We start from the raw sequence: 20211 nt of genomic DNA, 5'->3' as shown, positions 1-20211 counted from the left end.
TACATCAAATGACAGTGGACGAAATTACAACGAAAATTTGGGCTCATCTACTATTAGGGCAATTTCTCATAGTAAGCCCTCGTTTACTTCTTTCTTACGATTGTACATCACTCGCCAATTAGGAACGTCAGACTTTGATTGTGCTGTATCTAGTATAATCTCTTTGTGCATTTACATGTTTTCGTACGGTAAACGCTGCCGTCTCCTGGCAGACAACATTTGTGCTGAATTAGGGCTGCTCGACACGAGAGGATAGTTGTTGGTTGAAACTTTCATGTCACGCTGCAGATTTGAAACATACCGAACGGACCACAAACTTATAGTATTGTGCATCGTTACCTAACCTGTCAGTCATGCAATAAATTTATAAGTCAGGGTTATGGTTGATGTAGATAAGTACACAGTATAAGTTTACGAGGTAATATTTGCAGATGAATCATAAGGTACTTTCGTGCTTTACTTAAATTGTTGTGAGTACTGCAAATTTTTGGCACCACAGAGTGCGAGAGTCAAGTTTGTTTATTAGTGTACCATTTCTGTTAAGTATCAGCACGCAGATCGTTAGCAATGCATCTTGGTACAACTAAGCTGTTTCAAAGTATTAATCCCACATGATGACATACGAGACGTTTGCCCTCACGACGAAGTCTTCAATTGACGAATTTATTTAGAGAAGTTACAACCAGGATTAAACTATAGAAGTCCACTAAATACCGAGGTCACAATCTCTGTCTCCCTCCCTTCCCAGTTTTCTCTGACTGTCTGTCTCTCTTTCTCTTACTCTCTCTCTCTCTCTCTCTCTCTCTCTCACGCACACACACACACACACACACACACACACACACACACACACACACAGCGAGCGCTCGCAAACAAAAGCAAAATAGATGCAAGCTAAGATAGGCTCAGCAGTAATTTCCAAAACTATTAACTAAAATAGAAAAGATGTAATGAAAGACCAAAATGAGTACAACAAAAATTTTGGTTGCCTCATGAGTGGAATGAACACGCAACTGCAGAGTTTCAATAAAACAAATAAAATATAAGCATTTTTCCATGCATTATGAATTTCCCCCTCATGAGCTTACCTACGGAGATTAACGTCTAATGGAAACAAAAACGATTGCATGTTTGTGGCAGTTATATAGAGTGCGTTATTCCAACAATGTCTGTCCTGCCTACTGTCAGTCAGTAAGCATTGCTGCTTGCAAATATGCAGAGAGCCTACCACTCTGTGTTTCTGCTCTACAATGTTCTCAATCACTGCATGCCCTCTTATTTATATTCGGCTCATTCACTCTCTGAACACCATTGCAGAACTACTCATCCTCAACGAACTCAAAGCTTTCTAAACCACTACATAACACAGCCATGTCCCCAAAAGCAACAGGAACGCAACACCGAATCAGTGTTTCTCAAAATATCGTAGAAATCATCCTCCATTCCAAGTTTAGATGGCAGTTAATGGTCCACTTTTATCTCATCGGCTATATTATCCTCATACTGCAGCTCAAAGAAATGGGGCAGGGAATTGCTAAGGAATGACGAGACACGCTTGAAGTTCTCTAAGGCTATAGATACATTAGTGAGGAACAGCTCAGTAGGCAGAACAGTTTGAAGAGGAATGGAAGTCTCTAAAAATGGCACTCATTGAAGTTTGAAAGAGAAAAACATAGGTAACTGCGAAGAAACCATGGGTAAAGGAAGAAATACTTGAGTTGATCGACGAAATATAAGAAGTACAAACCCGTTATGGGAAGTTCAGGAATGCAGAAATACAAGCCGCTGAGGAGTGAAATAAACAGGAAATACAGGGAAGCTAAGGCGGAAGAACTGCGTGAAAAAATTGTGAAGAAATACAAAAAGAGATAATTGTCGGAAGGACTGACTTAACATACAGGAAAAAGAAGCTTTGGTGATATTAAAAGCAAGGGTGGAGGCATAAAGATTGCAACGGCAATTCCACTGCTAAATGCAGACGAGAGAGCGGATAGGTGGAAAAAGTCTATGGGGGGGACGATTTGCTGATATCATAGAAGAAGAAACAGGAGTCGGTTTAGAAGAGATATGGTATCCAGTGTTAGAATCAGAATTTAAGAGAGCTATGTAAGACTTAAGATCAAATAAGGCAGAAGGAATAGATGATATTCCATCAGAATTTCTAAAAATCATTGGGAGAATTGGCAACAAAATGACTGTCCAAATTAATGTAGAATGGCGACGTACAACGTGACTTTCGGAAAATATCATCCACATAAATCCGAAGACTGCAAGAGCTGACAAGTGCGAGAATTATCGCACAATCAGCTTAACAGCTCATGCGTCAAAGTTGCTAATAAGAGTAGTATACAGAAGAATGGAATAGAAAATTGAGGATGTGCTAAATGATGATCAGTTTGGCTTTAGAAAATGTGAAAGAACGCCAGAGGCCATTCTGCCGTTGAAATAGATAATGGAAGCAAGACTAAAGAAAAATCCAGCCACGTTCATAGGATTTATTGGCCTGAAAAAAGCTATAGACAATTTAAATTGGTGCAAGATGGTCGAAATTCTGAGAAAAATAAGGGTAAGCTATAGGGGTAATATACAATATGCATAAGAGCCAATTGGGAACAATAAGAGTGGACAACGAAGAACGAAGGGGTCAGATTATAAAGGATGTAAGACAGGAATGTAGTTTTTCGCCCTACTCTTCAATATGTACATCGAAGCAGCAATAATGGAAACAAAACAAAGGTTCACGAATGGAATTAAAATTCAAGGCTAAAAGATATCAATGACACGATTCGCTGATGACATTACTATCCTAAGTGAAAGAGAGGAAGATTTATAAGATCTGCTGAACGGAATGGATAGTCTACTGAGTACAGAATGTGGATTGAGAGTAAATCGAAGAAACAGGAAACTAATGAGGAGCACAAAAATGAAAACAGAGAAAAACTAAAGATGAGGATCAATGATCCCGAGGTACCATAGATGAAACTTCCTGGCAGATTAAAACTGTGTGCTGGACCGAGACTCGAACTCGGGACCTTTTTTGTTGATAATTCTTCCAGGCTATATGGCCGTGGTCCATGGAATACTTCTATTCCTAACGTTTCCTCCAATACTACGTTGGACATCCTCAGAGGTATGGCTGGTCCTGCTGAGTCCTAACCACTAGGACTCAACAGGACCAGCCATTCCTCTGAGGATGTCCAACGTAGTATTGGAAGAAACGTTAGGAATAGAAGTATTCCATGGACCACGGCCATATAGCCCGGAAGAATTATCAACAACAGTACCATCCGGTCGTGAAAGCCTTCTTTGTATGATCGGGACCTCTGCCTTTCACGGGCAACTGCTCTACAGGAGCGTGTCTACAATGTAAATGGCATGTTACTATAAACATAGCTAGGTCAACTTTGGGTCTTCGGGTCAATATCACAATGCCACGTCTTGTAGGCGATGACATCTCGGTCGGCGAAAGATTCTAGTGCAGGAAGGGAGGTGTTTTCACAACGAACGATGGCTAGGGTAAACCAACCAATACCACAATTTCCAGTAGCGACGTCCAGAGTAAAATTAACCCTGCAGCCACGGAAGAATATAGGCCCATTTAATATAACTGCTTGGGCCGTTCCATTTCCTCAAAGTTCCTGCTGACCTAGTCTTTTTAGCAGCGCGCGTCCCTTAGTGCGCCGGCCTGGCACCGAGCCAAATCCTGCGGGTTGCATCACCGACTCGCTAGGTGCTCAGCGGACAGTGCAGCAGTATGTTTTCGAATATTTTCAAACTGTTGCATCCTTCATCGCCCGGTTCGCGATGTACGCTCTCCGGTTGCTAAAGTCAGGGATCACACTTTATCAATAATTATATTACATAGTAATATCTCCAGTTACAGTTACATTTTCAGCAAGTACGCCAAGTCCATTGATCCATACATGAATTTTTTCATGATTACTAACTTATCTACAGGAGCGTGTACAGAATGTAAATGGCATGTTACTATAAGCATAGGTAGGTTTACCGTGGGTCTTCGGGTCAATACCACGATGCCACGTCTTGTAGGCCCTGACATTTCGAAAGATTCTAGTCCAGGAAGGGAGGCGTTTTCACAACAAACGTTGGCTAGCGTAAACCAACCACTACCAGAATTTCCTTTAGCGACATGCAGAGTAAAATTAACCCTGCAGCCATGGGGAATATAGGTCCATTTAATACAACTGCTTGGGCCGTTCCATTTCGACCAAGTTTATTCTCGAGGCTAATAATATGTTTGTAGACAGGTATGCGGTGGCGACGTTGCCGAAGACCCAATGACCCAAAGTAGACCTAGCTATGTTTATATTAACATGCCATTTACATTGTATACACGCTCCTGTAGAAAAATTAGTAATGATGAAAAAATTTTTGTATGGATGAAAGGACTTGATGTACTTGCTGAAAATGTAACTGTAACCGGAAATATTACTTCGTACTATAATTTTTCGCAAGACAGCTTCTGTAAGGTTTGGGAAGTAGGAGACGAGGTACTGGCAGAAGTAAAGCTGTTAGGACGGGGTGTGAGTCATGCTTGGGTAGCTCAGATGGTAGAGCACTTGCCCGCGAAAGGCAAAGGTCCCGAGTTCGAGTATCGGTCCGGCACACAGTTTTAATCTGCCAAGAAGTTTCATATCAGCGCACACTCGGCTGCAGAGTGAAAATCTCATTCTGATAGGTAATCTACTATCTGGGTAGCAAAACAACCAGCGATCGACGGTGTAAGAAGGACACAAAAAACAAACAAGCACTGGCGAAAAGAACATTCCTAGCGAGAAGTTTACTAACATCAAACATAGGCCTAAATCTGAGGAGGAAATTTCTGAGAATGTACGTATGGGGTACAGCATTGTATGGTAGTGAAATATGGACTGTGAGAAAATCGGAACAGAAGAGAATCGAAGCAATTGAATGTGATGCTACATACGAATCTTCAAAATTAGGTGGACTGATGATGTCGAGAATCACGAGGTTCTGCGCAGAATCGAAGAGGAAAGGAATATTTGGCAAACACTGACAATGAGAAGGGACAGGATGACAGGACATCTGTCAAGACATCAGGGAATAACTTCCATAGTACTAGAAGGAGCTGTAGAGGGCAAAAGAGACTGGAATACATCCAGCAGGTAATTGAGAACGTAGGCTGCAAGTGCTACTCTGTTATGAAGAGGTTGGTACAGGAGAGGAATTCGTGGCGGGCCGCATCAGACCAGTCAGAAGACTGATGACTGAAAAGAAGAAGAACAAACTCTTCCAATAGCGGCGCTTCTGTATTTACATTATTCCCTGCAAGGCCACATGCTCTGGCTGAGCACTCCTCGCACTGCCTCCGCGCGTTATTCGAAGGCAGTGGACGGGCGACGTAGCGGGCAGTGAGTGTCCCGCTGGCTTTTGCTGGTGGTTAGCGAGCTGCTCCCCCGGGCCGGCGCTGGCCCGTTGTAGCTGCACCAGCATAGACGTAAACTGCAGTCACCGATCAGCATCCAATTCGGTGACCTGGCGACACAGCCCCCATGGTGCTGGAGCTGTGCTAATGACAGAAGTGATTTTCGTACGAACGGCTTGGGTACATATACCCTTCCTGGCTATGTGTGGTTGGCCTATGCCCTGCCTTTTGGCATGCGCATTAGACATTTCACAGTCCACCAGAGTGGTAAGGTTCATGACACCAAGCTGCTTGAGTGCAGCTGTATTGACTATTTCCGCACAGTACCTGGCTAGTCCACCTTGCAACATTGTGACGGCTATGGTAAATTTTGCATCGTACAACACCCACTCTCTCCTGTGACTGCCGCTGCTGCAGTTCCCTCTTAACTTCGTCCATTTGTGATCAGATATGGTTGGTGTGCTATATTAACTTCTCTCAAAGTAATACCCACTCCGTCGGGTCACCTTAAATATAGTTTATATTTGTACAGTCTAAAGTAACAAGTTCTTTGGAAGCTTTCACAGTTGTCTACGTACTGCTCTCATTTCGGTTTTAGTCTTACCACTATTGTTTTCTTATGTACTGCTTATCTTAAGCTCCGACGGTTTTTTCGTTGCCTTCACCAGCTCATCCGCACTTTCTGTTCACCTGCATCCACGATTTGTTCCGATGTGTCCTACGCTCTGGAAATCCAGTCTACCGTCGTTTAGAAAGTAGCTACTTTTGTTGGTCGTTCTGTGTTCTTGTAAAAGATAAGAAAGTCTATGCATAGCAGAGTAAGTCCTGCTGCGACAGTTGACACGACAATAGTCAACGTTGTTCCGTTTTGGCACTGGTGCTCCTTGTATTGCTATAAGTGCTGCATTAGTGTCTCTTCAGAGATTCGCCCCTTCAGCGCGCTATTGAGTTTATCTACGGAGTGAATTAATTCTGGTCACGAAGTCTGGTTTAGGAGAGTCAAATTCGCCTCTGATAGTTCGATAGGCTCCTCTCACCAATACAGCTAAGGCTGAGAAATGCACAGTTGTGTCATCCCTGACATTGTGGCAGGTAGTCAGAGAGTATGCCCCAATACTTTGTATGACGTCGCGTTTATTAAAAATTCATTAGTGTACAGTCATACTATTTTGGCTGTTATAAACTTTCCCTGCTCGTAGCAGCTGGCTACTGCTATTACTTTATCATAGGTGGAGTAAAACCGATGTGCGTCAACTTGCTGGACGTATTACTCAGGCCTCATTGGTTCTTTTGCACAGCATTTTTCTCCTTCTGTCGCAAATACAATTTCACTGAGCATGAGTTCTGACCTTCCCTCTCTACCTTGTTTGGACAAGCTGTGATACTCCCCAAACAGCACGTCTGCAACTCTGCTTCCTTCATTTCTACGCCGGCCGGGGTGGCCGAGCTGTTCTAGGCGCTACAGTCTGGAGTCGCGCGACAGCTACGCTCGCAGGTTCGAATCCTGCCTCGGGCATTGATGTGTGTGATGTCCTTAGATTAGTTAGGTTTAAGTAGTTCTACTTTCTAGGGGACTGAAGACCTCAGACGTTAAGTCCCATAGTGCTCAGAGTCATTTGAACCATTTTTCATTTCTGCATGCCTGCTTTTATCCTCAAAAATTAACAATAATCAGCACTCCGAAATTAAGTTACACTTCCTTTTAATTGCTTTTATTGCAATATCACGTAAACACAAAACATCACTTCACAATACAAAACATACTTGAAAACATCTTCCTCACAGTCACTGTTAAAGTTAACATTTTATAAGCTGACTACGTTCAGCGTCTTTCCAACATGACGTCCAACACTTGACCTTCTCAAGGTCCGACTCTCTAACAAGTTAACAACTAACTAACTAATAATCGCTTACGCGCCCAAAAATCAGAGTTACAATTACGTCAAAGATCATAGTGACAAAAGAAAGAATACACATAAGAATAATATCATTGCAATATAAACATATCGATGTATCACAAATGAAATCAAATCTGAATGTTTTTTCAGAAATATGTCAACTACTTTGCAGAAACACAGTAGAATATAGCTGGTATCGAGAGGTTCAGGTGAGGTGCCGTAATGGTTGCGCAATTCAAGTACCATTACAATCTTTACCCACCAAACTTCTCGAGCATTCCCCGCTTGACTGAATGTGTCCAGACTGTGTAACACTGACAATGTGCCTGATTTTCAGCTACCGGAAAAGAGATCGAGATGTATTCTACTTCTCCGTCAGTTCTCGCCTCTAGTGCCGCTTTGTTGATACAAAGAGTGATAAGCTTTCATACTAGCTTCCACTATCAGATTTAATTCTAGTGGCAGTTCCCTCTCTCCTTCCCACAACACCTACAAGTATTGATCCGGTAACAACAAGTTCAACACCAATTTCTCTCGTAATGCATGGTGCACGGCTTCCCGTAATTGCCATACTATTCCCCGCACATCACACACAGTGTTTTCCGATGACTGAAACCACTTCGTCATTGTTATTTCCTCACCCAGTACTCTCACTAAGGCTTGCAACACATTTAAATTCTAATTTATCGAGTCTTCTACGACTTTCGCGTGGTTCAATATGTCCCCACTTAACTTTCATAACAACCATCATTCAATTTATCTTACTCGAAATTCGCGGTCTGTGTTATGTGCCACACATTCGTAGCTTTGTTCCCTTTAGCCCATTATCTCATAAATTTCACGTACCATTCACCCTCCTGATATCATCCTCGTTAGGCGTCCCAAACACAGTTTTCAGAAGTTGACCTCCTGCCTCGATCCAACCCCTTTTCCTCCTTGTACGCATATAACCTCCAGAACCTGCGCCCTCTGATCCCTCAGTTTCTCATAAATCCCATGTATTTTCATGCACTCCCAGTAAACTTTTTTGAGATCTCCATGACTCCTTGATCCCCGCCCGAAGCAGTTGAACGCTTCCTCCAATCTGCATTTCACATGCATTAAATACTACCTGTATCACCCAGCGGTGACTGCTGACTATTACTGCTTTTCTTGCGAAAAGTGCTCCCCCTTCCAGATGATGGTTCTGCAATGCCCTTACTCCGACAGTCAGCAGTAGCACGGCTATGTGTCGCAATTTATCCATCTTACCTCCCGATGCACTCAACATGCGGACACGGATTTATATTACCCTTTCCTTGCCCTGAAAAACCCCTGCTGCCCTGTAGCAGCCCATCTCGCCTACCTTACAACAAAGTATTACACTTATACCCAACAGACAAGATAAGAAAAGAAACATATATCCATTCTTATCTCCCAAGTCCTTACGCATACTGGCCTCCTCACCTCGGTTTTTTCACATCTTCCTGCTCATTCCTTGCATCTCCACTTTCCCTTTCTTCTTTTGTCCCAGCTACAAAGATCCTGGAGTAACGTCCGGACTCCCTTGTAAAGGTTTCAGACGTCCAACCTGTGCAGTCGTCGTCGTTGTAGGTAACTGGATCGTGACGTTTAATGTTGACGTAGTTTCTACAATATGATATTGTCCCTGATACCACGTACTGAATGTTTTCGTCTTCAATTCGGAATTTAGGGGATCGTCAGCACGAACCGTAGACCTGCTTTGTGCTGTGGTATTCGTGCTGTGCAGCTAGCTGTTTCCACTTGATTCTGCAGTGCATTCGTGTTAAATCTGAATATCTTGTTTCACACTTTTATTTCACTCTTTCCAATTCTTTAACAGATTCCCCCCTCTCATCCTTTTTGGCTCTTATTAGGTATAACGGTGATGGTGTCTTATATAGCGGGTGACCAAAAAGTCAGTATAAATTTGAAAACTGAATAAATCACGGAATAATGTAGATAGAGAGATACAAATTGACACACATGCTTGGAATGACATGGGGTTTTATTTGAATCAAAAAAATACAAAAGTTCAAAAAATGTCCGACAGATGGTGCTTCATCTGATCAGAATAGCAATAATTAGCATAACAAAGTAAGACAAAACAAAGATGATGTTCTTTACAGGAAATGCTAAATACGTCCACCATCATTCCTCAACAATAGCTGTAGCCGAGGAATAATGTTGTGAACAGCACTGTAAAGCATGTCCGGACTTATGGTGAGGCATTGGCGTCGGATGCTGTCTTTCAGCATCCCTAGAGATGTCGGTCGATCACGATACAGTTGCGACTTCAGGTAACCCCAAAGCCAATAATCGCACGGACTGAGGTCTGGGGATCTGGGAGGCCAAGCATGACGAAAGTGGCGGCTGAGCACACGATCATCACCAAACGACGCGCGCAAGAGATCTTCCACGCATCTAGCAACGTGGGGTGGAGCGCCATCCTGCATAAACATCGTACGTTCCAGCAGGTGATTATCAGACAGGCTGGGGATGATGCGATTCCGTAACATATCGGCCTACCTCTCATCCGTCACGGTAGCAGTTACAAAACCAGAATCACGCATTTTCTCGAAGAAAAAAGGCCCGATAACGGTAGATGTGGTAAATCCAAACCATACCGTGACTTTCTTGTCATGCAATGGAGTTTCCACGACAGTCCTAGGATTTTCGGTAGCCCAAATTCTGCAGTTGTGGGCGTTAACAGATCCTCGGATCGTGAAATGAGCTTCGTCGGTCCGCAACACGTTACTGAACCAATCGTCATCTTCCGCCATCTTTTGAAACGCCATCACCGCAAATGCCCTCCGCTTCACTAAATCGCCAGGTAACAGTTCATGATGCCGATCAATTTTGTACGTATAACATCGGAGGGTACGCCTAAGTGCCAACCAAACAGTAGTGTATGGAATTCTGGTGCGATGTGCGAGTGCACGAGCGCTGATTTCCCCGTGCATAGACAAACCCTTTACTGTCTCCATTTCCTCCTGAACTGTCTCCCCAGCATTACGCCTTGGTCGGGTGGCCACTACGGGGTCTATCGTCTAAACAACCCGTGGCTTCGAACTTCGAAATCATTCTCGCCACAGCTGCATTTGTCAAAGGACCTTTATCCGTTAGAATCCCCTTCCTATGGCGATAGGACCGTAACGCTGGACTAGCACATTCTGATAATACAGCTTCACTAAAAGCGCCTTTTCAGGTAACGTCAACATGCTGGGACTGCTGGCGCATGTGATTCTCTCTCTCATTACAGCTCCTTTTATACAAGATTTTCATGCGCGGTCACTGACGTTTTCCTGTCCTGTCCTGTCGGACATTTTTTGAAGCTCTTTTCGGTTCTAATAAAACCCCATGTCATTCCAAGCATGTGTGTCAATTTTTACCTCTCTATCTACATTACTCCGTGGTTTATTAAGTTTTCAAATTTATACTGACTTTTGATCACCCTGTATATACAGTACCTCATTAGGGAACAAGAACGTAATATTTGCGTACTGTTCTGAGCTGTATTCTGTAGCAAAATATGTTAGATGGAAGTCCCAATTGTTGTGGTGTGTGTCCATATGCTATCCTACCATCTTCACTATCATACTGTGGAACATCTGCATTCTTCCTTTAGTTTGCGGATGTTGGGGTATAGTCTTTAGTCTCTTAATACACGACAGCCGACACGATTCTTTCAACAAATCCGACAAAAAGTTAGTTCCCTGATCAGGCACTTTCATTTCAGGTACTCCCAACTTCAGTATCCAATTATTGTTGCCTTGCGCTTGCGCTACAGTTGCTGCCTGTTGGTTTGACACGGCGTCCATTTCTACAAACATCGATATAATTATGTGCACATAATTGTTTGCTACAGGGGTTTTGTTGGAAGGACCAAAGACACTGATCCGAAGTAACTGAAACGGTGATCATGTGTCTCGTTCAGTTCGTTTCCTGTCATCTTTGCTGGCACCACTACTCGTGGCCCCAACTTAGTTTTCTCTGCACAGCAATCCTTCACGTACACATAACTGTCATTGCTTACGAAACTGTTTACACCCGTCACCCGTCCTCTGAGCTGCTTGCCACACCGTAAGTTCATTATCTGCACCCGGTACTCTTCATGGCATCCGGAAGGACCCTTTGCACATCCGGAATGACTCCCCTGGTACGCACACGGAGTGCACACCGGCTTCCTTCCTCTCTTTGGCAGAAATGTTCCTAAGGGGCCCCATTACGCGCCTAACGTTGGAGCTCCCAACTGCCAGCAAAACTACCCTCTGTGAATGCCCAGACGCTGCGGACCGAGAAACTTCCTCTAGAATAGGGTGGACGAATGCATCCGCCTCAGAGACTTCGTCAGCCACATATAACACCCGAAATCTGTTTGTCAAACGAGTCGGAGAGGCCCTACGATCAGCCCCCCAGAGAGTCTTTCACTGCCTGCCAGGCCTTGGAATGATCTCCCACTAGGCCATGGGGGCAGGGTCAACCTCAGTACAAGCAGTACCCAGGGCTGTCACAGCAGTGGACCGATCGATCAGGGGGACGCGTGAGTCGTGCTCGACGTCCCTCGCATCTCCACGTCAGAACCCCCACAGTTATGCCGCTTGGCAGCAGCCTGAAGCTGTGTGACGGAAGCCAACACTGCCTGGAGCTGTGAGCGAAGGGCCACCAACTCAGTTCGCATCTGTACACAGCAGTCTCAGTGCTTATCCATTACTGAAGTCGCTCCTGTTTGAAACTCATAAAAATATGTAATAAACGAACGGTGTACTCGCCTTATTAGCAGCAGCGACTGGAGCAGCTCTCTCACTGACGGTCTAACCAACAGTGAGCTGTTCTAACCAAAACAGACCGAAGTCTGTACGATATGAGGATCGATACAAGGATCGATAGCAACGGCGGTACTGTACACTACACTGTTTTTAAAATTAAAGATTGTTCCTAGTAAGCACTCAAACACGCAAGAAATTACAAAAATATGCTATTAACTACACAGGTAACTGAAAATAAGCCGCTTCTGTTTGAAGCTCGTAAAAATATGTAATAAACGAACGGTGTACTCGCCTTATTAGCAGCAGGGACTCGCTATGCTCTCTCACTGACTGTGTAACTGACACTGAGTATGGTGTAATATAATTTATTCTGATGTTGAACATATTAGTAAATATTTGTCCATAAATTACATTGTTTTCTTTAGTCTCTGGTCCCAATTGAACCAAATTTGTGTACATTCATACGCTAAATTAAGCCCCGACTTACACGAATTCGACTTATACAGTTATCGCTCTGTGCCAAATATTGCGTACGTCCAGAATATTACTGTAATTCATTTTCCTTTTCTCACAAATTCATGTCACTCTTTACTAACAGACATTTCTGGGTAACTGCTGATAAGCAATCAAGTTGTGTTAAATCTTTACTTATTTTAAATGTTTAATAAATTTAGCACATACTTCTTTTGTGACTGTATGTGTAAGAATTTCAATGACGAGGTTCACTAATTTAGTTCCAACACCAAATTCTCAGTTCACTTTGACTTCAGCTTCCCTTCTAACTCTAATGCCTTCTTGATATCAACAAATGCTACAGATAACTATGTGGTCTCTGATGAACTATACATTTCAGATTGTATAATCTCTTCCATTCAGGAGCTACCATTCCTTTGGCTGGTTACTGATGGAGAGTTTCTTTAGTTTTGTAAAGTAGAAATTTTGGAATTACTTTATGGACCACTGGTAGGGGATATACATCTTTATAGTCTTTTACACCTTCTTTGTTACTTTTCTTACGCAGATGATGTATTAGTTTAGGTATCAATTTTTCTGAAATCTTTTTTGTCATCCTATTTCTCACAAAACGGTTTGTAGATCTTACGGAAGTTTTTACAGTGACCTTTACAGAAGTACCTTTTTTATGAAATCATCCACACTGACTTCTTCATTTTTGAAAGTTATAATTGCTTTTCTGACTTCTTCAATTATTAGTGTGGTACCTTCCTGATGATCTTATATTTAATACAAATCATTTTATTTTGTCTAATACCTGCTTCATTCATTAAAGTAATGAATGAGTTTTATGTCTTCCTAGAAAGAAAAACAGACAGATTCACGAATTTTAATTAAATCATTCTTTCATTCATGAAAATAAGTTTTTCATGAGTTATTTGTGCCAAGGCAACTACAAATTATCTGTGCGACATTATCTTCGTTAATGTCCATCCAAAATTAAAATAATAATAATAATAATAATGACAGTTTCCAACTACGAACATTAGGCATGACAATCTGATGTCGCTCTTTCCGTTTCATTGTTCCTCTGAAGTTGATTGAATGCTTTACTGAGCTGCAAACGTCTCAAACACTTGACAAAAGATTAATTTCCGGTGGACATAACCATTACCTAGGCTTTGTTTTCGGTATAATGACAATAGATAAATCAATGTTGCTTTAAATTTCCACGTACATTGAAGTAGGGTTTCGCTTTGTGTATGCACGAGTTGACACTCCGTAGGCATCAGTTTGGAGGTCACGAGACATACATGCACTACGTGGGTTGTTTGGTGGAATTCGGATTTTTCTGTACTTAAGTAAAATATTCGGTTGTGCTCCCGTTTTCATTAGTGGAGAGAATACGCGAGTAATGGTGTCTAGGAAAGCCAAATTTTACAGTTTATCTGTTGCCATGATGTTCTTCCTCTGTACTGTCTATGACATAAAATTAAAACTTAGACAAATATTTTGGTCGGCAGATCGATTTACTAGCTACTGTTACTTATATAGCACGTTTTCTGCAATAAGTACAGCCTTGATATCCATGATATGTAGCTGTAGATTGAAACAACAAGAGGTTGACGCTTTTTCCTTGAAACTTGCTTCGATTCACACATTCATGTATAATATCGCATACGCAGAAAGCTTGCATTTGAAACCTCTGCACAAATGGGCAGCAGCCTCACTAAACATATATTGGGCGCTTATGTACAGTTGGATTACTTGGAGTATGCGGAACTCTTTAGCTTTGGCTTCAGTAATGCGTCTGTTTTTCACACATTCATTGACGAATTTCGTCGTGCTGCAGTTCATTATTTTCAACATGGCGTTGAGAAGATGGTTTGGACAACTGAATACGTATTTACTGCAGTTGTTCAGTATATCTACAGAAGATGACCTCAATTTCAGGATTGCAGAAGCGCTGCAGGTTTCTTCAGTAAAGGAAGATTTACAACATAATACCCATGGAGTTCATCCACATCAAATCTTAACAATTCCTGAAGATGAAATACATTCAAGGAGGCAACTGCAGAATACATCAAACAATACCGATATGCTATTGACGCAGGATAGATGCTCGTTACTCAGAAAGTTACGCAAAGTGTACTGCCTCCTTGATCAGTCCGTAAAAACTGTAAACAGTGCTTATGGAGTGCAAAATCTGACGCAAATATCTTCCTGTCTTATATGTATTGTCGTCGAAACGTATGGAATTGCTGTCAACTTGCGTGATCTAAGCAGTGCTCTACATGGAGACCAGAGAATAATAAATGTAGTTCATATGTCTCTGTGGTTTGGCCTGATGGTTTGGCGGATCGTCGGCATATCCTACAGCTGCGAGATGGTTATTCAGGAGGCGAGACGCACACAGCGGCTGGTCACCAAACTTCAGATGCTGTCGCTGCCTGCTAGCAGTGGTGTTCAGGAAGAGCTGCAGCTGTTTGCGGAACAGCTGGCGCGCAGCACACTCCACTACAGCGCAGCTGGGTTCTTCACACTGGACCTGTCGTTGCTGAAGAGCGTCGTGGCAGCTGTCACCACCTATCTTGTTATTCTCATACAGTTCTCTGTTGCTGACACTAATGTGGAGCTATTATAGCAAGGAATACGTTTTACTGAAAAACAGACTATCACAACGTTTTTACAAATGTTCTTGTAATGTAATATTTTTGAATCCAAAACCACGTTTTAGAATTTTGACGTTGTACACGGAAGCATGCTGCCAATTCCTCTCGATTCGAGTAAATGGGGATATATGATGAATCATGATCCAAGTATCAAGCAGTTCTTTTTTATATACGTAATTGTTATTTCGAGTGACACGTTTCTGGACTTTTCCATTTGCTGACGCCACTTTCTTGGTACAACGATTTTCGTGTTCTCTGGAGCACAAGCTTTGAGCTCGTTTCTTAACCTGAATAGTACGTTCCTATAGACCCTCTACTTGAAAATGAATTAGAAATCTTGTGATTAGAAACAATGAGAAGTGACGAAATGTGCAGACATTTAAAATCTGAATGTACTAGAGATGGTGGAAGGGAGATGGGCACACATTAAGTCACTAGTGCCTGCTTTTCAAATGGTACCATTCTGTTCTCAGTGTAACCTGTTCCCACATCTGTGTCTATTATTAATAAGGTTCTTACCTCTATCGTGCGACTTGTAAATCCCGTACCTCGCCATTATAATTTGTGCAGTTATTAGCGTTACCGAGCGCCCTGATTTTGTTTTGTGGGACAGCACGATCATCCACGGATTCATCGCTCTTCTCCGATATAGTACTGCCATTTACCCACAATGTAATATGAGTATATGATATAATTTAATCTGTTATTTGAAATTAAAATGGAAAGTCTTCATAACTGTTAAAAACAACGACATAGCAATTATTTACTGGAAACGTAACACAAACTTTTATAGTCCTTCATTCCGTCTCCTGAAGGGAGATATTTGGGTGGTGAGACAGCTTTTATTGTTTTCAGCCATAAGTCTCACTGTACTGTTTGGACTTCATTTATTTGTAAATGTAGAAAAGGAGAATAAACTTATCTATGCTCAAATAAAGTATTTAATTGTTTTTCTCTCTTAGTTCAAAATCTGTTTGATGTATCACATGACATCCTTTCCATTTGAAAATTACGAGCTTCGTCAAAGATTTCCAGTACAAAAATGATCGCCATGTTAGTAGCATTGTCTCACAGGTTTTCCTCCTTTCTTATATCATACTACTTGACTAAATTTGTATATATGCGTCTATTTTGTTATGTGACTGTGTATGCACACCTAAGAGCTGCTCTTTAGAATATAGCACGTGTGACGAATGACGTTGTACAAGTTCCGGTGAAATGTTTTCTGTCAATGAAACCAACGACGATTTTCTGTCTGGAAAGCAGGAGATGATTAAAGGCTGTGAGCAGCGTCGAGGATAAACTTAGCTCAGAAACTATATCAGGACTTATAATTAAAGTGGGCTTTGTTAATACATGGATCGCACTCACCCAATGGGAATTGAATGTAAGTGTTTAGAAGAACAGACTGTACCTAGGGAATATATCAATTAATTCTGGATACACGTTAAGGAACTTTGGAATACTGTAAGGCCGCCGTAACAATTTACTTCATAGAATTTGGAGCCTTAAGATGTTTTAAGAATGGAGATCATAATGGAATCTCTGTCAGGAACTTATATTAATAGTAACGATCATTACTACGAACTACAACAAGTAAACTTACAGCCAAAGGTGACATAATTTTGGATGTAGTATGAGCATGGATGAGAAAGTAAATCTGATGTTACAATTTCAGAGGATTCACCCTGGGATAGGACTTCAGCCATTTAGGAAATCCACAGATTACCTAAGTCTGGAGAACTAACCAGAACGGGCGTCCTCTCAAATGCAACTCCATTATCTTAACCAGTGCACACCCCATTAAATTATTCTGTGCTGCTTGATGCGGAGATAGTTTTCGTATGCAGAATTTTAAGAAGTAGAAAGCTTCAATTATAGTAGTAGTTACGAGGAAGGAAGTGGCTGGCTACGTGTTGCACTAGTCGTACATCGATACTCAGCCTTCAAATTTAGTACAGTGGCACAGTGCTAACAGACTAGTTTAATATTTTTTAGCAAGGTGGCTTAAGGAACCGCGTTTTTAACCATCAGTTGTATAAACAAACCACCATTGTCTACCGCTTTCGGTCTCTCAGACCACCATCACAGTAAGACTATCAACAGAAAAGTGAAAAAAATTTAGTATACACGTTATGTGTAGTAAATAACGTAAATATAAATCTTAAAGATAAATATGGAAGTACATACAAAGGCAAAAACATCGGATGGAAAAGCTGTTCATCTTTCTCTTAGGTAGTTGGAAAGTGCTCAGCATTACAATAACTGTACATGGCTGTCTACCAATACAATGATCATAAACCGCATCAAACTGGTCTTACACGCAACCCCATGCGAAGGAGCTGTTATGAAGAATGTTTCGAGTTGGCAAGGGAACAAAACAGATCACATGTTCCTTAAGAACTCCAGAGAACAGATTGCAAAGTATGGCCTAACATATTCAATATAGATTACATACGAAGACATATTGACAGGAGTAATAAGAATAGAACCAATAATGTATATTTTAGAACAACATCATACTATAGTGCGACTATGGAGTCAACCCTGTAAAGACCTATAATATCACGAGAACAAGCTGGCAGAGAAAGTGATGTATCCAAGTAAAACAATATTGGCCAAGCCATTTCGAATCACCCAGGCAGTGTTGCTCAACATTTTTTATTTCTCTGAATTTTTAATCGTTTTTTACCATTACCTAGACAGTAAAAAAACGATATTTGAAAAATAATTTAAGCCATAGTTTTTTTCTAGCAATCATTTTCAAAATGGTGGTTGCGAAAACTTTAATCACAATAATTCGAAAAGCAGTTTGCTCAGCATGAAATGAACTTTGGGCATACATTTTTTTAAATTTTTCAATCATGTAAGAGAGTCACTCTTTCTCTAAAGATTCACAAAAAATCCATCTATCATTACTTTTTAAGACCATAAATTTTTATGAAGGAAGTGAGACTCAGTAATAATGTTATTACTGTGTTATGTACGTACATAACTACTTGCACCATAAGTTTTAGCGCTGAGAATGCACTCTTGTTTTTTCTGCATCTTTTCTAAAATGGCCAAAATCCTTTTCAACATCAATTTTCACAGGTTAGTTATTAAAAAGGGACTGAATGAAAACAAGTGAAAATTTTACAGAATGTTCTTTGTACTCATAGAAATATCTGACGAAAAAATTGTGACTGAGACTCAACTACAGTGACAGTTATGGAGCAGTGAGTTTCAGTAAAAACGCAAACCTCCTACACGCTCGTTCAGTGCCAAGCTAGCAAGGAGATGTTTGTAATTATTGCAATTGGCATTGGTCAAATGATGTTTTAATCATTGCGTACAATAGGTGATTAAATATCTCTACTTTTAAATAACAATAGGCAGTGATGACAATAGGTCGTTTCTTGTCTTTGCAGTTGGGGTGTATAGTTTATGAACGTTAGAATATCTCAATGGGTACGATGGAACTACTGGGAAGTACCTTGGTAGATAACATGCAGAGAGTGAGCTGTTCGAATCCACAAATCCAATGCAGATGTAAGATTCGTAATACATCCTTTTTCCCCCTTTCGTGAATCGTGGCGTACTGTTGGAAACCACGGACCCTGAAGTAGTTACATGACCTTCCTGGCTCTCATAGTACTGATCAAAAATCTTTATGGTTGATGCCACGTCTTCTGACCGAACCTACTTTTTTGTTGCAACAGCTTTAAGCCAACGCTACACTCTATTTTTTAAAACTCAGCAGTTTAGTTTTACGTTATGACAAACACAGAATAATAAACGGCGGAACGTATTAAATTTTATAACGGTAGCTAACAAGCAACACGAGTCGAATATGATACGCTCTGAGAGCAGTGCGATGGTTTTCTGTGCCGAATTGGCCTGTTCGTTTCAGTTGGGAAAATTTGGAAATTTGTGGTAAGGTCTTATGGGACCAAACTGCTGAGGTCATCGGTCCCTGAGCTTGGACACTACTTAAACTAACTCAAACCAATTTACGCTAAGGACAACACAGACACCCATGCCCGGGGGAGGACTTGAGCCTCCGACGGGGGGAGCCATGCCAACCGTTACAAGACACCTGTGAGCACGCGGCTACACTGCACTGCGTTTCAGTTGCGAACTTGAGTAGTAACTGTACTCAGTGAGGCCCAGGTGGGTGTGTATATAGTCTCTAGCGGTAAAGCATAATTAGTGAAGTGACAAAGTCTATCCAGGTGGTTCGAGGTGTTTAAGAGTGAGAGAGAAATTTAGTGAGCATTGTGGGTGCTAATGGCGGATGAAGATGAAACAGCATGCAGTGAGAGAGAGAGAAAGGGAGGATGACGGGGGTCGGCGAAGAAAGCGTGTACAGTGAAGAGCATTAAGTCAGCAAATACCTTCTCCTACAAACTCAAGTCATTCCTTTATAGTTTTTGGTCGTAGCATTATTGTAGGTTTATTATGCTGCTTGTCAACTCATTTTTTCCTGTTATCAATTGAGAGGAAAAATATCTTTCGTAAAACTAGCGTTGATACGACATTTATAAGTGTTGTTTTTCTGACTGTGTGACGAAACTCCACGTGCTTGGTTTTTTAGGATGAAATTATTTTGATAGACCCTTCACAGAGGCCTTACAGAATCCCATGGCTCTGCAGAGCACGCTTTGAGTATCCCTTATCTAACATACCTCTGACATGATTGTGTATGAATATATAAATTTTATATGTGACTACTGTTCACAATTCCCTATCACACACACAGTCCCCACATAGTATTATCCTTTACTAAATGGATACTGATGTTAAGTGAACTGCACACTGATATTGTGGTTAATTGTTATTTGCATCCAGGGTCAGTGCCCAAGGTCTATGTAACATGTCCGTTGATGAAAATTTGAGGCCTAAGATATGCAGAAACATAGTTTATTGTTGTTGTATGATGGATAATTTGATATTTTAAAATATTTAACATTGTTGATACTGTGTGCTAGCTACTGTGTGTATGCTTACGTCTTCTGCCTGTTGCGAACTGT

The 20211-nt window shown here is 41.4% G+C and overlaps 1 protein-coding gene across 1 annotated transcript; it reads left to right on the top strand.

The window, feature by feature from the left end:
- Window positions 1–14394: 14394 nt before the first annotated feature.
- On the top strand, window positions 14395–15171 carry LOC124795941 (putative gustatory receptor 2a). Its single transcript, XM_047260022.1, has one exon. It carries the CDS (start codon window positions 14395–14397, stop codon window positions 15169–15171), a length of 777 nt encoding a protein of 258 aa, XP_047115978.1.
- Window positions 15172–20211: the final 5040 nt, after the last annotated feature.

Source organism: Schistocerca piceifrons, chromosome 4 (genome assembly GCF_021461385.2).
Source record: "Schistocerca piceifrons isolate TAMUIC-IGC-003096 chromosome 4, iqSchPice1.1, whole genome shotgun sequence".
Lineage (NCBI taxonomy): Eukaryota > Metazoa > Arthropoda > Insecta > Orthoptera > Acrididae > Schistocerca > Schistocerca piceifrons.
This window is presented reverse-complemented; position numbering and strand designations above follow the sequence as displayed.